This window comes from Salvelinus namaycush, unplaced genomic scaffold (genome assembly GCF_016432855.1).
Source record: "Salvelinus namaycush isolate Seneca unplaced genomic scaffold, SaNama_1.0 Scaffold414, whole genome shotgun sequence".
NCBI classification, from domain to species: Eukaryota; Metazoa; Chordata; class Actinopteri; order Salmoniformes; family Salmonidae; genus Salvelinus; species Salvelinus namaycush.
This window is the reverse complement of record NW_024061103.1, coordinates 6,907-28,335: the sequence shown is the minus strand read 5'-3', so window position 1 is coordinate 28,335 and position 21,429 is coordinate 6,907. Positions and strand designations below refer to the sequence as shown.

Sequence of the window (21,429 nt, the reverse complement as noted above, 5' to 3'; positions counted from 1 at the left end):
CCAGAGGCAAAGACCAGATGAGAAGACAGACAAGGGAAAACAGTTTGGTAATTAGTTTTATTTCTTATTGTCTGCGTAAAGCAGAGAATACATATCAATATGATATACAGTAGCAGTGAGACTTCATGGTTCACTCCTTGTTGGTCTAAACCAGTGTAGATACTGTAGTAGGTATTGATGGGTCAGTCTTGGTAAAGCTTCAGCTTGTTGCACCTTCTGATCAAGTAACTTTCCTGGAGATTTGCCACTGGCCCGGGTGCCAGTCTGTCTGCTTCTGCTCATGTTAGGCATGGAAACTCCATAAGGAGTTGGCAAGAGAGCAGAAACAGATTGGCTTCCAGTTCCAGGCTAGGTTGCCACCCCTGCTGGATAAAATACACAACAGGTTCAGAGTGGTTGTAGGTTGACTAGAAGCACGTTCTCTCCCCGTATGAAGAGCTGGTTGACATGGTGCGTGTGAACCCTCCCGTAGGGCTGGGACACTTTCTTCTGGGATCATCTTCTCTGGGGCCCCTCGGTCCCTGATTCCTGACCTTTAACATTTGACCCCTGGGTCTTATTTTTTTTTTCCACCTTTATATAACCAGGTAGGCCAGTTGAGAACAAGTTCTCATTTACAACTGCGACCTGGTCAAGATAAAGCAAAGCAGTGCGACACAAACAACACAGAGTTACACATGGGATAAACAAACGTACAATCAATAACACAATAGAAAAATCTATACACAGTGTGTGCAAATGTAGTAAGATTAGGGAGGTAAGGCAATAAAAATGCCATAGTGGCGAAATAATTACAATTTAGCATTAACACTGGAGAAGATGTGCAAGTAGAGATACTGGGGTGCAAAAGAGCAACAACAACAAAATAACATGGGGATGAGGTAGGTAGTTGGTTGGATGGGCTATGTACAGGTGCAATGATCGGTAAGCTGCTCTGACAGCTGATGCTTAAAGTTAGTGAGGGAGATATGTCTCCAGCTTCAGTGATTTTTGCAATTCGTTCCAGTCATTCTCAGCAGAGAACTGGAAGGAAAGGCGGCCAAATGAGGAGTTGGTTTTGGGGATGACCAGTGCTGCTGGAGCGCGTGCTATGGGTGGGTGTTGCTATGATGACGAGTGAGCTGAGATAAGGTGGGGCTTTACCTAGCAAAGACTTATAGAGCCAGTGGATTTGGCAACGAATATGAAGCGAGGGCCAGCCAACGAGAGCATACAGGTTGCAGTGGTGAGTAGTATATGGGGCTTTGGTGACCAAACGGGCAGCATTGTGATAGACTACATCCAATTTGCTGAGTAGAGTGTTGGAGGCTATTTTGAAATGACATCGCCAAAGTCAAGGATCGGTAGGATAGTCAGTTTTATGAGTGTATGTTTAGCAGCATAAGTGAAGGAAGCTTTGTTGCGAAATAGGAAGCCGATTCTAGATGTAATTTTGGATTGGAGATGCTTAATGTGAGTCTGGAAGGAGAGTTTACAGTCTAACCAGACACCTAGGTATTTGTAGTTGTCCACATATTCTAAGTCAGAACCATCCAGAGTAGTGATTCTAGCCGGACGGGCGGGTGCGGGAAGCGATCGGATGAAGAGCATGCATTTACTTTTACTTGCATTTAAAAGCAGTTGGAGGCCACGGAAGGAGTGTTGTATGGCATTGAAGCTCGTCTGGAGGTTTGTTAACACAGTGTCCAAAGAAAGGCCATATGTATACAGAATGGGAGCTTTTGACAGTGATGAGGGGTGGTCGTTTGACCGCAGACCCATTACGGACGCAGGCAATGAGGCAGTGATCTCTGAGATCCTGGTTGAAGACAGCAGAGGTGTATTTAGAGGGCAAGTTGGTCAGGATGATATCTATGACGGTGCCCGTGTTTACGGATTTAGGATTGTACCTGGTAGGTTCCTTGATAATATGTGTGAGATTGAGGGCATCTAGCTTAGATTGTAGGACGGCATATCCCAGTTTAGGTCACCTAACAGTACAAGCTCTGAAGATAAATGAGGGGGCAATTCATTCACATATTTTTTTATTTTACCTTTATTTAACCAGGTAGGCCAGTTGAGAACAAGTTCTCATTTACAATTGCGACCTGGCCAAGATAAAGCAAAGCAGTTCGACACATACAACAACACAGAGTTACACATGGAGTAAAACAAACATACAGTCAATAATACAGTAGAAAAAAATAAGTATATATAATGTGAGCAAATGAGGTGAGATAAGGGAGGTAAAGGCAAAAAAAAAGGCCATGGTGGCGAAGTAAATACAATATAGCAAGTAAAACACTGGAATGGTAGATTTGCAGTGGAAGAATGTGCAAAGTAAAGATAGAAATAATGGGGTGCAAAGGAGCAAAATAAATAAATAAATACAGTAGGGGGAGAGGTAGTTGTTTGGGCTAAATTATAGATGGGCTATGTACAGGTGCAGTAATCTGTGAGCTGCTCTGACAGCTGGTGCTTAAAGCTAGTGAGGGAGATAAGTGTTTCCAGTTTCAGAGATTTTTGTAGTTCATTCCAGTCATTGGCAGCAGAGAACTGGAAGGAGAGGCGGCCAAAGGAAGAATTGGTTTTGGGGGTGACCAGAGAGATATACCTGCTGGAGCGCGTGCTACAGGTGGGTGCAGCTATGGTGACCAGCGAGCTGAGATAAGGGGGGACTTTACCTAGCAGGGTCTTGTAGATGACCTGGAGCCAGTGGGTTTGGCGACGAGTATGAAGTGAGGGCCAGCCAACGAGAGCGTACAGGTCGCAGTGGTGGGTAGTATATGGGGCTTTGGTGACAAAACGGATGGCACTGTGATAGACTGCATCCAATTTATTGAGTAGAGTGTTGGAGGCTATTTTGTAAATGACATCGCTGAAGTCGAGGATCAGTAGGATGGTCAGTTTTACAAGGGTATGTTTGGCAGCATGAGTGAAGGATGCTTTGTTGCGAAATAGGAAGCCAATTCTAGATTTAACTTTGGATTGGAGATGTTTGATGTGAGTCTGGAAGGAGAGTTTACAGTCTAACCAGACACCTAGGTATTTGTAGTTGTCCACATATTCTAAGTCAGAACCGTCCAGAGTAGTGAAGTTGGACGGGCGGGCAGGTGCAGGCAGCGATCGGATGAAGAGCATGCATTTAGTTTTACTTGTATTTAAGAGCAGTTGGAGGCCACGGAAGGAGAGTTGTATGGCATTGAAGCTCGTCTGGAGGGTTGTTAACACAGTGTCCAAAGAAGGGACAGAAGTATACAGAATGGTGTCGTCTGCGTAGAGGTGGATCAGAGAATCACCAGCAGCAAGAGCGACATCGTTGATGTATACAGAGAAGAGAGTCGATCCAATAATTGAACCCTGTGGCACCCCCATAGAGACTGCCAGAGGCCCGGACAACAGGCCCTCCGATTTGACACACTGAACTCTATCAGAGAAGTAGTTGGTGAACCAGGCGAGGCAATCATTTGAGAAACCAAGGCTATCGAGTCTGCCGATGAGAATGTGGTGATTGAGTCGAAAGCCTTGGCCAGGTCAATGAATACGGCTGCACAGTATTGTTTCTTATCGATGGCGGTTAGGATATCGTTTAGGATCTTGAGCGTGGCTGAGTTGCACCCATGACCAGCTCTGAAACCAGATTGCATAGTGGAGAAGGTATGGTGGGATTCGAAATGGTCGGTAATCTGTTTGTTGACTTGGCTTTCGAAGACCTTAGAAAGGCAGGGTAGGATAGATATAGGTCTGTAGCAGTTTGGGTCAAGAGTGTCCCCCCCTTTGAAGAGGGGGATGACTGCAGCTGCTTTCCAATCTTTGGGAATCTCAGACGACACGAAAGAGAGGTTGAACAGGCTTAGTAATAGGGGTTGCAACAATTTCGGCAGATCATTTTAGAAAGAAAGGGTCCAGATTGTCTAGCCCGGCTGATTTGTAGGGGTCCAGATTTTGCAGCTCTTTCAGAACATCAGCTGACTGGATTTGGGAGAAGGAGAAATGGGGAAGGCTTGGGCGAGTTGCTGTGGGGGGTGCAGTGCTGTTGACCGGGGTAGGGGTAGCCAGGTGGAAAGCATGGCTAGCCGTAGAAAAATGCTTTTTGAAATTCTCAATTATAGTGGATTTATCGGTGGTGACAGTGTTTCCTGTCCTCAGTGCAGTGGGCAGCTGGGAGGAGGTGTTCTTATTCTCCATGAACTTTACAGTGTCCCAGAACTTTTTTGAATTTGTGTTGCAGGAAGCAAATTTCTGCTTGAAAAAGCTAGCCTTGGCTTTTCTAACTGCCTGTGTATATTGGTTTCTAGCTTCCCTGAAAAGTTGCATATCACGGGGGCCGTTCGATGCTAATGGAGAACGCCATAGGATGTTTTTGTGTTGGTTAAGGCCAGTCCGGTCTGGAGAGAACCAAGGGCTATATATGTTCCTTGTTCTAAATTTCTTGAATGGAGCATGCTTATTTAAGATGGTGAGGAAGGCTTTTTTTTTTTTTTAATAACCAGGCATCCTCTACTGACGGGATGAGATCAATATCCTTCCAGGATACCCCGGCCAGGTCGATTAGAAAGGCCTGCTCGCTGGTGTTTCAGGGAGCGTTTGACAGTGATGGGTGGAGGTTGTTTGACCGCTGACCCATTACGGATGCAGGCAATGAGGCAGTGATCGCTGAGATCTTGGTTGAAAACAGCAGAGGTGTATTTAGAGGGCAAGTTGGTTAGGATGATATCTATGAGGGTGACCGTGTTTACGGCTTTGGAGTGGTACCTGGTCGGTTCATTGATCATTTGTGTGAGATTGAGGGCATCAAGCTTAGATTGTAGGATGGCTGGGGTGTTAAGCATGTTCCAGTTTAGGTCGCCTAGCAGCACGAGCTCTGAAGATAGATGGGGGGCAATCAGTTCACATATGGTGTCCAGAGCACAGCTGGGGGCAGAGGGTGGTCTATAGCAGGCGGCAACGGTGAGAGACTTGTTTTTAGAGAGGTGGATTTTTAAAAGTAGAAGTTCAAATTGCTTGGGTACAGACCTGGATAGTAGGACAGAACTCTGCAGGCTATCTTTGCAGTAGATTGCAACACCGACCCCTTTGGCCGTTCTATCTTGTCTGAAAATGTTGTAGTTAGGAATGGAGATTTCAGAATTTTTGGTGGTCTTCCTAAGACAGGATTCAGACACGGCTAGAACATCTGGGTTGGCGGAGTGTGCTAAAGCAGTGAATAAAACAAACTTAGGGAGGAGGCTGCTGATGTTAACATGCATGAGACCAAGGCTTTTACGATTACAGATGCCAACAAATGATAGCGCCTGGGGAATAGGAGTGGAACTGGGGGCTCCAGGGCCTGGGTTAACCTCTACATCACCAGAGGAACAGAGGAGGAGTAGGATAAGGGTACGGCTAAAGGCTATAAGAACTGGTCGTCTAGTGTGTTGGGAACAGAGAATTAAAGGAGCAGATTTCTGGGCGTAGAATAGATTCAGGGCATAATGTACAGACAATGGGATGGTAGGATGTGAGTACAGTGGAGGTAAACCTAGGCGTTGAGTGACGATGAGAGAGGTTTCGTCTCTGGAGGCACCAGTTAAGCCAGGTGATGTCTCCACATGTGTGTGGGGTGGGACAAAAGAGCTATCTATGGCATGTTGAGCGGGACTGGGGGCTCTACAGTGAAATAAAACAATAAGAACTAGCCAAGACAGCAGTAGGCAAGGCATATTGACATTAGAGAGAGGCATAAAGCAATCACAGGTGTTGATCAGGAGAGCTAAGACAACAACGGGTAAATGGTGATGATGGGCAGAGCGGGTCAGTTAGGTACATACAGGACCGTATGGTACCGAGGTACCGTGTTATTGAAACAGTCCAGGGGGCATCAGCTGTGTAGCCGAGTGATCATAGCGTCAAAAGAGCAGCAATAGGTGAGTCAGGGTGCCGTTCGGTAGTCACTACTACGCTAGGCGAACAGCGTTCAGAAAGCTAGCGGGCCGGGGATAGCAGATGGTTCTTCGGCGACATCGTAACAGAATAGCCTGTTGAGACCACATCGGGCGATCACGTCGGCAGTCCAGTTGTGATGGATAGGCGGGGCTCCCTGTCGACAATAAAGGGTCCAGGCCAATTGGCAAAAGAGGTATTGTAGCCCTAGAATTAGCTGTTAAATGGGCCTAGCACGATGCTAGCTCAAGGCTAACTGGTGCTTGCTTCGGGACAGAGGCGTTAGCTAACAGTAGCCACTCGTTTGCAGCTAGCTAGCTGCGATGATCCGGTGTAATGATCCAGAGCGGCAGGAATCCGGTGATGTGGTAGAGAGAAGCAGTCCGATATGCTCTGGGTTGATATCACGCTGTGCAGACTGGCAGGTATTCTCCAAGCTAAGGCTGGCTGGTGACCGAGCTAAAGGTGAAGACCGCTAGCCGTGGCTAACAAAGACTAGTAGCTAGTTAGCTGGCTAGCTCCTGATGGAGGTTCCAGTTATAAGGAATACAATAGCAGATCTGTACCACATTGGGTGAGGCGGGTTGCAGGAAAGTATATTTAGTTCGTAGATAGAAAGTGAGAATAAGATATATACGAGAGAAAAAAACTGCTATTTACACGGGATAAGACAAACACACACGTCCGACTTCTACGCCATCTAGGGATGGCCTGTGGCCCCTGGGTCATCACCCACTGGTGGCCCCACTGTGGTCCTCGGAAGTTGGGGATCCACTGCCCTCTGGTCCCCTCTATTGGGGTCCCCTCATCTGCTGTCTCTGATTTGAGTTTGGAACCCTGGGGAGGTTCAGCTTTCCTATCTGCTTCTTCTTCTCACATTCTCTCAGAGCCGCACTCTCTTGGAGTTTCAGCTTGTCAGAGAGCTACAGAAGGAGAGGGGAGACAAAGAGGTTAAAAGAGTCTTTGCGACAGCTTATGAGTTTGTTTTCTGATTGCAGAGAATGAAAATGGCTGTACCTTTTTTAGTGGGTGGCACATGATCTGGATATGTCATAGCCTGCATCCAAAACAACACCCTACTCTCTAGAACGCACCACTAGACTAGAGGATCAGAGCCCTTCATTGGCAGCCAGACCTACAAGTGTGACAGTGAGGGCCTTCTCGTGGTAGAGAGCTTCCCTGTAGGTCTCATCTACCATCGCCGGAGAGAAAGAGAGAGGGGTGAGAGTGAGGACAATGATGTGGGCACTGTCTTACATCAGACTACAGTCTAGTCTGCAAGCCACCTGTCAAGAGGCGGTGGAGGGCATGGGTAAGGGTGAGGGAAGGACGGGTAAGGGCGAAGGAAGGACGGGTAAGGGTGAGGGAAGGACGGGTAAGGGTGAGGGAAGGACGGGTAAGGGTGAGGGAAGGACGGGTAAGGGTGAGGGAAGGACGGGTAAGGGCGAAGGAAGGGGGTGAGCTCTCACCAAGTTCCAGAACTTGTCGAAGGCCACTATGAAGCCAGAACACACACCACGGAGCCCCTTAAAGGTTCTGATGTTAACTTTCACCCTTATCCTCTCCTCCACGCAGCAGTACAGCTCCCCCAGAGGGCTTCCTGTATGGACTGTATAAACAGAAAGTAGACATGAAATAGAATTCACCTGGCTGTCAATCACAAGTTTGACACATCAATAATGCCCCACATATCAATATAGAGTTTTAATTAGCTTTTATATATGTGGCAATATGAGACAACGATCAGATAAGTAAAGTATGAATGAGAGAGGTAATGTTTTGTTCTGACACCACCACCATCAAAAACGAAATGATTCAAAGCAAGCCTACAAAAGCCAGAAATAATTCACGCCATACTTAGCATCCTTGTCAGGACATTCTTGTGCATTCTACAACGCCGGGCAGTTCCGCTGGTACTCTCCTCTCCCTCTGTCGGGTTGTTCACCATCATCCTCTTCAGTTTCTCTATCCTCTCCGGATCCGCTACACCTTTCCTGGATTTCCTCTGTTTTCTCTCCACGTTGTTCTCCGCTTGGCGCGGCCCCGGGCCCCCTTCAGAAAGCGCTCATACTCGGCTATGTTGTTGAAGCACTTCACGTTGGGGTATGGAAGAGGCGCTGCAGGGGAGTAGTGCTCCAGGAGTGGATCAAATCTATCGGAGGTGACGTCCAACTTTGCCACGATATCTTCTTCTTCTGCCGTATGTTCGGTTGCATCTGAAACACATGCACTTGTTGATCCTCTCTCTTTCTTTCTTTTCTGATTCTTTACATTTCTGGTGTTTATCTCCTCTTCTTTCCCTCTCCTCCATGTTTGAAACAACCGCAGACATGCACGACGCTAAGAATCATGGGAAACTTATTCTTCTTCCGCTGCATTTCTTGATTTTCACCAGGAGAGGGCGCTGAAGTACTATGAAGCAGATTTGCATATTAGTCGTCTGTAATCTTTGTTTTTATTGTTTTTTAAATGAAATTATGTCCAGGAACCCAGCTAAATAACAATCAACAACTACAACAAAAACAATTTATGTTCGTTAGTTGTTTTTTTTGTTTTGTTTTTTTGTGAGATCGTAGATGTCAATTGTCCCGGAACAGGGAGGTAGGACTTATTTGGTGGACGGACTGGGTTGCACCCACTGGCGAAAAAAACATGGGTACTCTTATTTGCCCGATACATTCTCACAGTAAAATTTAAATAAAAATGTAAGTCTTGCCTCGACAATAGCATCACGTACATAGGTTCAACTAAAGTAAACTAAGTTATAGCATTGTTTTAAGGAAGTATTCATCATGAACCGAAGATGATGCCAATCATTTGTAAGTAGCTAGCTAGCTAGCCTGTCAGCCTGATCTTATAGACTAAACGTAACATCAGGGATGGTCAAATTAGTGTAACATGTTACATAAAACAGAAGACTACTTAATGTAAAAACGAAATGACGTTGGTTGGTCAGGGTGGATGGGTAGCAAACGAAAAAATGCTTGTTTGAATCTCGAATGGATCATTTTAGCTAATTGTGGTGCAGCGATCAAAGGCACTGCGTATCAGTGCTAGAGGCATCACTACAGACCCTGGTTTGATTCCAGGCTGTTTCAGAACGAGCCGTGATTGGCAGTCCCATAGGGCGGCGCACAATTGGCCCAGCGTCGTGCGGGTTAGGGTTTGGTGGGGTAGGCTGTCATTGTAAATAAGAATTTGTTCTTAACTCACTTGCTTAGTTAAATAATGGTTATATATATATACTTTGCAAATACTTACTAATTTTAACTACTTAGCATGTTAGCCCACCCTTCCCCTAACCGTAACCTCACCTTAACCCCTAGCCTGGCTATAGTTAGCCAGCTTGCTAACGTTAGCCTCCTAGCTAATGTTAGCCACAACAAATTGGGATTTGTAACATATTGTATCTTTTGGAAATTCGTAGCATATTGTATTATTGCAATTCGTAAAATATCATACGAATTGTAATTTGTAACATGAAATGGATGATGGACAGATGAATACATACCAAACGAAACTTAACATCATAGTAAATGGAGTGTTTTGAATTTCTGTACAGAATAATAAGAAATGCTCTGAGTCTAAAGGAGAGCAGAATTTCAGACATGAAGACCACAGCCAACCTAGTGCTGCCGCTTCTTTTCCAACAGAACCTACTTTGATTTGATCTGGTCTATCCTTTCTCACAGAACCCTCATGTTTGGTCCAGTGCCGTGTAGATTACCAGGAGGCATCAAGACGTGCATCCTTCGACCAGTAGCCAGTGTTTTCACCAGCAGCTCCAGAATGGCCAAGAGCAAGTTTGAGTACGTCCGTAACTTCGAGACAGACGACACCTGTCTGAAAAACTGTTACATCGTGGTGCGGTTGGATGGAAGGAACTTCCACAAGTAAGTAGCTCCAGAGAATAGCAGGGGGTGTATCTGTAGCTCCAGCGAATAGCAGGGGGTGTATCTGTAGCTCCAGCGAATAGCAGGGGGTGTATCTGTAGCTCCAGCGAATAGCAGGGGGTGTATCTGTAGCTCCACATAATAGCTGGGGGTGTATCTGTAGCTCCACATAATAGCTGGGGGTGTATCTGTAGCTCCACATAATAGCTGGGGGTGTATCTGTAGCTCCAGAGAATAGCTGGGGGTGTATCTGTAGCTCCAGAGAATAGCTGGGGGTGTATCTGTAGCTCCACATAATAGCTGGGGGTGTATCTGTCGCTCCAGAGAATAGCTGGGGGTGTATCTGTAGCTCCACATAATAGCTGGGGGTGTATCTGTAGCTCCACATAATAGCTGGGGGTGTATCTGTAGCTCCAGAGAATAGCTGGGGGTGTATCTGTAGCTCCAGAGAATAGCTGGGGGTGTATCTGTAGCTCCAGAGAATAGCTGGGGGTGTATCTGTAGCTCCAGAGAATAGCTGGGGGTGTATCTGTAGCTCCAGAGAATAGCTGGGGGTGTATCTGTAGCTCCAGAGAATAGCTGGGGGTGTATCTGTAGCTCCAGAGAATAGCTGGGGGTGTATCTGTAGCTCCAGAGAATAGCTGGGGGTGTATCTGTAGCTCCAGAGAATAGCTGGGGGTGTATCTGTAGCTCCAGAGAGTAGCTGGCGGTGTATCTGTAGTGGCATCCTCTCCTCTCTTCTGCACTGAATGATCTGTGCAGATTAAATATGTGGAGAAAATCGTTACCATCCTGTCGCATTTCACAGTCAATTGTTTAGTGACCAAGCAGGACGGGAACAATTTATTTTATTATTGAGACGCACTCTTGAAGTGGACTGGGGGAACTGAATGAGAAGCCAGGTGGCAAATTACCACTAGTGTGTTAGTATCTGTAACTCGACCCACTGACTGACCCACTCACTGACTGACTGACCCACTCACTGACTGACTGACCCACTCACTGACTGACTGACCCACTCACTGACTGACTGACCCACTCACTGACTGACTGACCCACTCACTGACTGACTGACCCACTCACTGACTGACTGACCCACTCACTGACTGACTGACCCACTCACTGACTGACTGACTGACTGACCCACTCACTGACTGACTGACCCACTCACTGACTGACTGACCCACTCACTGACTGACTGACCCACTCACTGACTGACTGACCCACTCACTGACTGACTGACCCACTCACTGACTGACTGACCCACTCACTGACTGACTGACCCACTCACTGACTGACTGACCCACTCACTGACTGACTGACCCACTCACTGACTGACTGACCCACTCACTGACTGTCTGACCCACTCACTGACTGACTGACCCACTCACTGACTGTCTGACCCACTCACTGACTGTCTGACCCACTCACTGACTGTCTGACCCACTCACTGACTGTCTGACCCACTCACTGACTGTCTGACCCACTCACTGACTGTCTGACCCACTCACTGACTGTCTGACCCACTCACTGACTGTCTGACCCACTCACTGACTGTCTGACCCACTCACTGACTGTCTGACCCACTCACTGACTGTCTGACCCACTCACTGACTGTCTGACCCACTCACTGACTGTCTGACCCACTCACTGACTGTCTGACCCACTCACTGACTGTCTGACCCACTCACTGACTGTCTGACCCACTCACTGACTGTCTGACCCACTCACTGACTGTCTGACCCACTCACTGACTGTCTGACCCACTCACTGACCGTCTGACCCACTCACTGACCGTCTGACCCACTCACTGACCGTCTGACCCACTCACTGACCGTCTGACCCACCGACTGTCTGTCTGACCCACCGACTGTCTGTCTGACCCACCGACTGTCTGTCTGACCCACTTACCGACTGTCTGTCTGACCCACTTACCGACTGACTGACTGACCCACTTACCGACTGACTGACTGACCCACTTACTGACTGACCCACTTACCGACTGACTGACTGACCCACTTACCGACTGACTGACTGACCCACTCACCGACTGACTGACTGACCCACTCACCGACTGACTGACTGACCCACTCACCGACTGACTGACTGACCCACTCACTGACTGACCCTGTGTTGCTGTAGGTTTGCAGAGCAGCACAACTTCCTGAAGCCCAACGACGACAGAGCTCTGGGTCTGATGACGTGCAGCGCCAGGTCTGTCATGGAGGACCTGGATGACATCATCATCTCGTACGGACAGAGTGACGAGTTCAGCTTCGTCTTCAAGAGGACCTCCAACTGGTTCAAGAGGAGAGCCAGGTAATAACACACATGTACAGAGACACACACACACTGTCACACAGACACTCCCCAACCACACGGACACTCCCCAACCACACGGACACTCCCCAACCACACGGACACTCCCCAACCACACGGACACTCCCCAACCACACGGACACTCCCCAACCACACGGACACTCCCCAACCAGACGGACACTCCCCAACCACACGGACACTCCCCAACCACACGGACACTCCCCAACCACACGGACACTCCCCAACCACACGGACACTCCCCAACCACACGGACACTCCCCAACCACACGGACACTCCCCAACCACAACCACACGGACACTCGCCAACCACACGGACACTCGCCAACCACACGGACACTCGCCAACCACACGGACACTAGCCAACCACACACACACACAAGAAATGTTTATTGCATTTGAGTGACACTTTTCTCGTCTCCTCCCACTCTCCTTCCTCCTCCCCCTCCAGTAAGCTGATGACCCATGTCGCGTCCCAGTTCTCCTCTTCCTATGTGTTCTACTGGAGGAACTACTTCGGAGACCAGCCCCTTCTTTACCCCCCGGGGTTTGACGGGCGGGTGGTTCTGTATCCTAGCAACCGCAACCTCCGGGACTACCTCAGCTGGAGGCAGGCTGACTGTAAATACACACACATACACACTCCTATCCCCCAATACATTATCCTGTGTGTGTATGCTTTGAATGCAGTAGATTTTCTTCCACATTTCTGCTTCTCTTTCATAATGGTGTGTGTGTTCGCCAGGTCACGTCAACAACCTGTATAACACAGTGTTTTGGACGTTGGTGCAGAAAGGCGGACTCACCACTACACAGGCAGAGGACCGACTAAAGGTGAGAGTTACTCCAGTGAGATTAGCATAATTACAGGTGTGGGGGTGTGTCAGTCTTCAAATATCTGTTCTTTTTGAGGTGTGTAATTTGCTAAGGGGCATCTGCTTGTTAGTCATAACTATAATTATTATGATAATAGCTTTAGAATGGATGACTACTTCATGTTGTTTACTTTCACTGAAAACTACCTCACAGTTAACCGTTCCATTTACAAAGACCTGTAGATACATAATCAAATCTCTGTGACGTATGTCTCTCTCTCTCTCCCAGGGAACGTTGGCAGCAGATAAGAATGAGATCATGTTTTCTGAGTTTAATATCAATTACAACAAGGAGCCTCTGGTCCACAGGAAAGGAACAGCCCTCATCTGGGAGAAGGTGAGAACTCAGGTTGTCCATAATGCACCCTATTCCCTATATAGAGCCTCTTGTCTGAGGTAGTGCACTATATAGAGCCTCTTGTCTGAGGTAGTGCACTATATAGACAATTGGATGCCATTTCAGATACATTCATAAAAAATACAGGCTTGTGTGTGTGAGGGCGTTAGGTAGCCTAGCGGTTAAGAGTGTTGGGCCTGTAACTGAAATCTTGAGGTTCTAATCACCAAGATGACTAGGTGAAAATCTGTCGACGTGCCCTTGAGCATGGCACTTAACCCTAATTGCTCCAGAGTCACCGTCAGTAATGGCTCACTCCAAGGGTGTCTGGGGGATATGAAGGGTTAGGGTTATACAATTCACACCTGTATATTACGTGTGAAATAGGGTTAACCATCATAATACATAATAATTATTAACCCCCTTCCTTCATCTTAACCCCCTTCCTTCATCCCTCTGTCCCAGCTGGAAGAAACAGTGACCAAGAGCGTGACGCTCCCCAACGAGGCGGGGGAGGAGGTGCTAGTGACACGCACCAGGAGGCGTGTCAGTGCCCACCACTGTGACGTCATAGGGAACCAGTTCTGGGAGGAACACCCCGACATTCTAGAAGACGACAACTGCTGAGCTGACGGACACCAGCCCTTTGTGGATAACGTTGAACATGGACAGAGTCTAGGGGGGTTCTTCGTACTCCCAAATGCTCCTGCTGTGGGATGGAGAGGGTTGAGAGCTCTCACTCTGCATGGACAGATACTGTTAATAACCAACTCTTGATTGGAACACACTGTCAACGGTGGCAGTAAAACAAGAGGTCTTTCATAACTCCACACCATCATTCTCTTTGCTCATGTGCTGTATACAAATATTTTACTGTGATTAAATACGGCCGCTCTTTTTATGTCTGGAACCATTAAACCAAGAGAATATGTACTGTTGATTGTTTTTCCGGTGGTGATGCTGGCATATTATATCATAATAAACTAGTAGGCTTACTGTTGGGCGTGTGGGCATGTGCAAGTTAATCACATAGAGATCTGCTTGTCTCACTGAGAAGCATCTGTCTGATTCTCTTCTCTCCCTTCTCGTCTCTCTCTCTCTACACACTCTGGTTTACAGTGGCTGATAAATGTATACTAGTTGTGCTGACCATGTTATTGATTTTGGTGGGACAGCAAAAACAAGATGGAACCTAGTTTCTCAGGTACGGTATCACCATACACAATGCTGGTACAGTAGGCCTACATAAACCAGATTGCCCTCCACTACAATCCCTGCCCAGAAATGGTGCCAACCCCAGCATGGTCATGGCATGCTGTACTGAACACTACCTGCCGCTCTGCCCAGAAACTACCTGTGCTGGCAATAACTATCACCCCGGGTGCCAACAGCCATATGGCCCTGGTCAAAGGCAGTGCACCAGTGTAGTACTTGGTCTCGAGACCACATATTGAATGTCTCGTGTCAGATACATTTTTACTCGGTCTCAGATATTGAGGACTCGTAATTTCTTCCCCAGACCAGTGGAGTAAAAAACTCATAATTATTAGCTTCCATTCAGTCAGCCATAAAAGCACTTTGCCAGGCCAAATATATACACTTCTTTTTTAAATAGTAATACCCTATGACCTATTTAAACCTGGGATTCCGACTTTACTCGTGACATTACTGTCTTTCACTGAAAGAAATACTCAAACATTGTCCGAATATCCTTGACTCGCTGGTAGGGAAGAGTGAGGGAAAATGTTGGAAAGTTGCGGGCTCACTATTAGTAAAGGGGAGACAGGGTGAAATTCTAGGTCTTTCTATCTATTATAGACATTTGCGCAGTGGCGAACCTATTGAACCTAGGCATTCATGCTCGTGATGCTGAAAGGACAGCAACCATAGCACCAGCGCACTCATGTATGAAAGTGCACTTTTTGTAAAAAAGAAAGGGCCGGTGGTGTAGTGGAGGCTATATGCAGGTATACGTCCTTTACCCACATTTTGACATCGGTAGCCGGTAGGTAGGAAAGACGTTTCAACTTATGATACACTATATATACAAAAGTATGTGGACATCCCTTCAAATTAGTGGATTCAGCTAATTCAGCCACACCTGACAGGTGTATAAAATCGAGCACACAGCCATGCAATCTCCATAGACAAATATTGTCAGTAGAATGGCCTTACTGAAGAACTCAGTGACTTTCAACTTGGCACCATCATAGGATGCCACCTTTCCAACAAGTCCGTTCGTAAAATTTCTGCCCTGCTAGAGCTGCCCCGGTCAACTGTAAGTGCTGTTGTTGTGAAGTGGAAACTTCTAGGAGCGACAATGACTTAGCTGTAAAAAGGTAAGCCACACAAGCTCACCGAACGGGACCGCAGAGTGCTGAAGCGCATATAAATCGTCTGTCCTCGGTTGCAACACTCACTACCAAGTTCCAAACTGCCTCTGCAAGCAATGTCAGCACAATAACTGTTAGTCGGGAGCTTAAGGAAATGGTTTCCATGGCCAAGCAGCCGCACACAAGCCTAAGACCACCATGTGCAAAGGGTGGACCAATTCCATATTAATGCCCAATATTTTGGAAAGACATGTTCAACGAGCAGGTGTCCACATACTTTTGGTCATGTAGTGTATCTACCAATAAACGCTAACTAAGGCAACAATGGGTATGCACACCAGGTGGTGAAAATGTTTAGTCTTTTTTTTAGGGGGTGGGTCAGCTTTACAATTGCAGATAGATTGGCGCTTCCATCAATGTGATTGTCTACATAATTTCAAATCCCCCATATATATATTTTGTACATTTTTACAGTACCAGTCAAAAATTGTACGTTGTATAATATTAGTGAAGACATCAACGCTATGAAATAACACATATGGAATCATGTAGTAACCAAAGAAGTGTTAAACAAATCAAAATATATTTTATAGTATATTTGCCTTGATGACAGCTTTGCACACTCTTGGCATTCGCTCAACCAGCTTCATGAGGTAGTCACCTGGAATGCATTTCAATTAACAGGTGTGCCTTGTTAAAAGTTCATTTGTGGACTTTCTTTCCTTCTAAATGCGTTTGAGCATATAATTTGTGTTGTGACAAGGTAAGGGTGGTATTCAGAAGATAGCCCTATTTGGTAAAAGACCAAGTCCATATTATGTCAAGAACAGCTCAAATAAGCAAAGAGAAATCAAATCAAGTTTATTTTATATAGCCCTTCGTACATCAGCTAATATCTCGAAGTGCTGTACAGAAACCCAGCCTAAAATCCCAAACAGCAAGCATGTAGAAGTGACAGTCCAACATTACTTCAAGACTTTAAAAGTTTCTTCAAAACCATCAAGTACTATGATGAAACTGGCTCTCATGAGGACCGCCACAGGAAAGGAAGACCCAGAGTTACCTCTGCTGCAGAGGATAAGTTCATTAGAGTTAACTGCACCTCAGATTGCAGCCCAAATAAATGCTTCACAGAGTTCAAGTAACAGACACGTCAACATCAACTGTTCAGAGGCGACTGCGTGAATCAGGCCTTCATGGTCGAATTGCTGCAAAGAAACCACTACTAAAGGACACCAATAACAAGAAGAGACTTGCTTGGGCCAAGAAACACGAGCAATGGACATTAGACTGGTGGAAATCTGTCCTTTGGTCTGATGAGTCCAAGTTTGAGATTTTTGGTTCCAACCGCCATGTCTTTTTGAGACGCAGAGTAGGTGAACGGATGATCTCTGTATGTATGGTTCCCACCGTGAAGAATGGAAGAGGAGGTGTGATGGTGTAGGGGTGCTTTGCTGGTGACACTGTCTGTGATTTATTTAGAATTCAAGGCACACTTAACCATCATGGCTACCACAGCATTCTGCAGTGATACGCCATCCCATCTGGTTTGCGCTTAGTGGGACTACAATTTGTTTTTTAACAGGACAATGACCCAACACACCTTCAGACTGTGTAAGGGCTATTTGACAAAGAAGGAGAGTGATGGAGTGTTGCATCAGATGACCTGGCCTCCACAATCACCTGACCTCAACCCAATTGAGATGGTTTGGGGTGACTTATACTGCAGAGTGAAAGAAAAGCAGCCATCAAGTGCTCAGCATATGTGGGAACTCCTTAAAGACTGTTGGAAAAGCATTCCTTATGAAGCTGGTTGAGAGAATGTGAAGAGTGTGCAAAGCTGTCATTAAGGCAAAGGGTGGCTACTTTGAAGAATCTCAAATATAAAATACAATCTGATTTGTTTAACACTTTTTTGGTTACTACATGATTCCATATGTGTTATTTCATAGTTTTGATATCTTCACTATTATTCTACAATGTAGAAAATAGTAAAAATAAAGAAAAACCCTTGAATGAGTAGGTGTGTCCAAACTTTTGACTGATACTCTATAGATAATATATTTATTTGTGTTTATGATTTACCCCTAACCCTACCACCCCTCCCCTAATTGGATTAAACTAATGGACAACAACACTTAGGCTTCTACTTCACACATACTATAAACATTTTACGGACACAGTATATTTTGTAATAATTATCTTTTGTTTGTTTTTAGTCCCATCCTTCAGCATCACTCAACCCCTCCCATCTATCTCTGAAGACCATCCAGTTTTGATTTCTATTTGCCAAATATTTTTCAACTGTGCTGTGATGTTTCACAAAAGTTCTGAACATTACTATTCTCATAGTTTCTACAGTGGTCCTTAGTCTTGGTTAGTAGGTTATTTGCGATGTGTAATCCAGTCATCAAGTGCTGTTTGCATCAATATTTCTAAAGGCCTCCCCAAAAAACCTTTCCAATTAAATGTTGACTGCAATGTTAGCCTACCTGACAGAATGATATTATGCTGATTTGTATCTATGGGGAGGGCATTTTGTTTTGCTCAATTGAATTAAAGGGCAACTACACCCTCCAAAAATATATATATTTTTCCAGATCTAAATTTTTTTCTCCTGATGAGGTTTAAGAATTATTGTGGACTTTTAACATCACATTTTTGTCTTTTAATTATTTATTTTTTTGAGAGGGAAAATCTGAAAATCTATATGAAAACATAGGATTTTTCACGCAGGGCCTTTCCTTCAAACAGGACCCACTTCTCCAGGCATCACTACACCACTGCATAGGGCCGATGGAAAGACAGCAGTCCGTTCAGTCTGACGTAATAAGCCAGTAGGTCCCAATCAATAAGAATACAAAAACACAATCATTAGGCTAAGCATTTTCCAATCGCAATTTACAACTATTACCTCCCATTGCAAAAAACGTTTAATGTTTAGCACACAAGGTAATGGGTGATCTAAAGTTTAAATGCAACAATGTTTCACACACATCAGTTATTTTAACTTCTCGTTGAAAGTTATTCTTGAAAATGGAGAAGCTAACAAATTAGCCATAACATCCTCTTCGATAACACCTGCTGCAGCAGCTGCAACCTAGCCTACAATAAAAGTTAGCTAGTTAGACCATGGGAAAACTACTGCTCACTATTGCACAGTGACTTGTTGGCCTTCGACCTGTTGGCCATTACAAGTCAATGTGATTGGTTGATTCCACCATCACTCCAAAATGTTGCCCTAATACAATTGAATGGCAGATGCCTTCTATCAAGCTTCTGATGTCTTAGCCAATGGCTGATTTAGCTAGCTAGATTTATCTAAAAAAAAAAAAAAAAATCTTCAGCGTTAACCTTATCCTTTCTATCAAAAAATTGAAGAGATTAAATCAGAACATCATTGAAAATAATAATATATATTATTATTTTGCTATAAATCCTTATCCTTTTTTCTGAAAGCGTAGAAGGCTCTCAAATCCAATCAAATCGTATTGGTCACATACTCATATTTAGCAGATGTTATTGTGGGTGTAGTGAAATGCTTGTGTTCCTAGCTCCTCGTTGTTCCCCACTGTGTTAGGATCAGTAGTAATGTGTAGAGTGGCTCTATTTGCCCTCAACATGTATTTGTTTTACCATTCTGAATGCCTAAAGAATCCATATGTTGTTCTGAAATATGAACACAGAAATACTGGACATTTTGAAGTCTTATGATGGTGACGATTTGACAAAATTACAGTCTTGGTCTTGAATTGGACGCGCATTTTTCTGGTCTCGGTCTTGACTTGTTCTCGGACCTCTCATCCCCCACCCCGGTCTCGGTCTTGACTCGGTCTCGCCCCCTCTCCGGTATTGGTCTTGACTTGGACTAGATTCCCTCCGGTCTTTGTCTTGAATCGGTCTCGCTTTAGGTGGTCTCGAACACAACACTGCCGTGCACTATATAGGAAATATGGTGTCTTTAGTACAGAGCCTGAGCTGTATAACATAATTCATCTTTAGTAGAAATGTTTTACAGTAGACTATTGCCATGAGACATTCTGTATTTCAGAAATTCACATTCACCTATCATATTACATACTGTAGGAATTTTTGAATTGTGTTAGGGCTCTCATAAAACAATCTCTAGCCTTCAAACGTTTTCAAAATCACAGAAATCGATTGGCCAGTTATAGGGTAAAGGGGAGGGGCTGAAAATGAAAGGAAGAACTGGAAACAGAAAAGATGCGCTCTACCCCTGTGGAAGCATCCGAAGCAGACAGAGCGACAGAGTGCTATTGTTGCCTACACATTTATCCGCTTCATAGGATATGTCGACAGGCAGCTATTATTTATCCTTTGCCTATGCATTTTTTTTGTTTGCGATTACATTGTAGGGTTTAAATTCGAACCCTTTATTTTAGCATGAGTCCACGAGAACGGTTAACCCGCTTTAATAGGTGTTCTGCATATTCCCTTCTGAGTCTGTGTCTGTATTTGACGGTCGTTATCTGCTGTGTTGGGTCTGTTGTATCTGGTCACGTAGATGCTGCCGGTAAGTCTGTGCGTTCATTACAATAGCTAATCAGTAAGTTAATGCATGGAGATTTTCTGGATGGCTGATAAATATTTCAAGATCATTTATTTTGAACTGTGCATAATGTTGGTTCATTCAGTCCATAACTATGTGTTTACTGCTGTTTCAAGGTTTATTTAGTCTTTCTTAGTCTATTGTGAATGTTTGAAATAATCAATTTTCTTATTCATTCATAACATAAGCAAGTTTTCTATAAATTGCAGCCTTAATTATTTTTAAAGAATGTACTGAAGTCAGTTTTAAATTCAGTAATCTAAAGAACTTCCTGTTGGCTACCTCATGATAAACTGTAGACCATATTATGTGCCAAGCAAGTTTTCATCTATATTTTTCATAGCTTTCTATTTACCACCACAAACCAAGACTACCCCAGCTGTATAGAGCCCCACAGTAGAGGTGTCATAATACCCATAAAACCTAGCAGTCAAACAGGGAAACGGTTCCAATCGTTTTTCCACCATACATTTTTCCCATAAGGAATTTTAGAAGCCATTAAAATAAGGTCTGTGTTTCGTGTAGGCTTACCCTGGAGTGACGTTTTGCCAACCATTTAAATCTCTCTCGGACAAGGTGATTTTTATCAATATATTCAAATCTATTTACTCTCAGATTAGAAAATGCTAATTAGCATCAAAGTAGACATCATGCAAGACTACAAATCCCTGCAAGCTCCTGCATGTCATCTCTAGCTGACACCTTTGCTAACAGGTATTGTGTCAATTTAAAACTTGCACAAGGCAGTTCACAGAATTGTCAATTTAAAGAAATGTTGTCAATTTTTTCATTACTAAATTTAGATAACATTAGATAGCTAATCCAGAGATGTTCACCTTTGCCTCGATTCGGCAGTCTCGTCCATATCATCATGGTATTTGTAATTCTTTGTGAAAGCCACATTAGCAGCTAATTAGTGTTTCATTTTTGTGTGGTAAATACCAGCAAATATATTGACAAAAGTCACCTTGTCCTAGAGAGATTTACACAGTTATCAAAACCTCACGCCAGGGTAAGCCTACACAAAACACAGCCCTTATTTTAAGTGTTTCTAAAAATGAACAGTGAAAAATGATTGGAACCATTTCCTTGTTTGACCGCTAGGTTTTATGGGTATGATGACTCATACTGTGGTATTCTATAGGGCTATAATCAAACAAGATAATGCTCATCCAGAGGCGGC

The 21,429-nt window shown here is 44.8% G+C and overlaps 1 protein-coding gene and 1 pseudogene across 3 annotated transcripts; one reads left to right on the top strand and one right to left on the bottom strand.

Annotated features, from left to right (window-relative positions):
* Positions 1-297: 297 nt before the first annotated feature.
* Positions 298-9,602, bottom strand: LOC120041201 (annotated as a pseudogene).
* Positions 8,504-14,343, top strand: LOC120041200 (probable tRNA(His) guanylyltransferase). Of its 3 annotated transcripts, none has more exons than XM_038986133.1 (7): positions 8,504-8,606; positions 9,594-9,794; positions 11,937-12,113; positions 12,583-12,752; positions 12,877-12,965; positions 13,236-13,343; positions 13,809-14,343. In XM_038986133.1, exons 2-7 carry the CDS (start codon positions 9,601-9,603, stop codon positions 13,968-13,970), a joined length of 900 nt encoding a protein of 299 aa, XP_038842061.1. In that variant the 5' UTR covers positions 8,504-8,606; positions 9,594-9,600; the 3' UTR covers positions 13,971-14,343. The 3 variants fall into 3 exon arrangements, with proteins under 3 accessions (XP_038842061.1, XP_038842060.1, XP_038842062.1); XM_038986132.1 differs by having other exon boundaries at positions 8,516-8,720; XM_038986134.1 differs by lacking the exon at positions 8,504-8,606 and adding an exon at positions 8,998-9,074.
* The last annotated feature ends 7,086 nt before the right edge of the window (positions 14,344-21,429 follow it).

Excerpts from the sequence above, each read along its gene's own strand:
- LOC120041200 (XM_038986133.1), top strand. The coding sequence starts at position 9,601 with ATGTTTGGTCCAGTGCCGTGTAGATTACCAGGAGGCATCAAGACGTGC. Across the intron at positions 9,795-11,936 it reads GATGGAAGGAACTTCCACAA|GTTTGCAGAGCAGCACAACT; the intron begins GTAAGTAGCTCC and ends GTGTTGCTGTAG. Across the intron at positions 12,966-13,235 it reads AGGCAGAGGACCGACTAAAG|GGAACGTTGGCAGCAGATAA; the intron begins GTGAGAGTTACT and ends TCTCTCTCCCAG.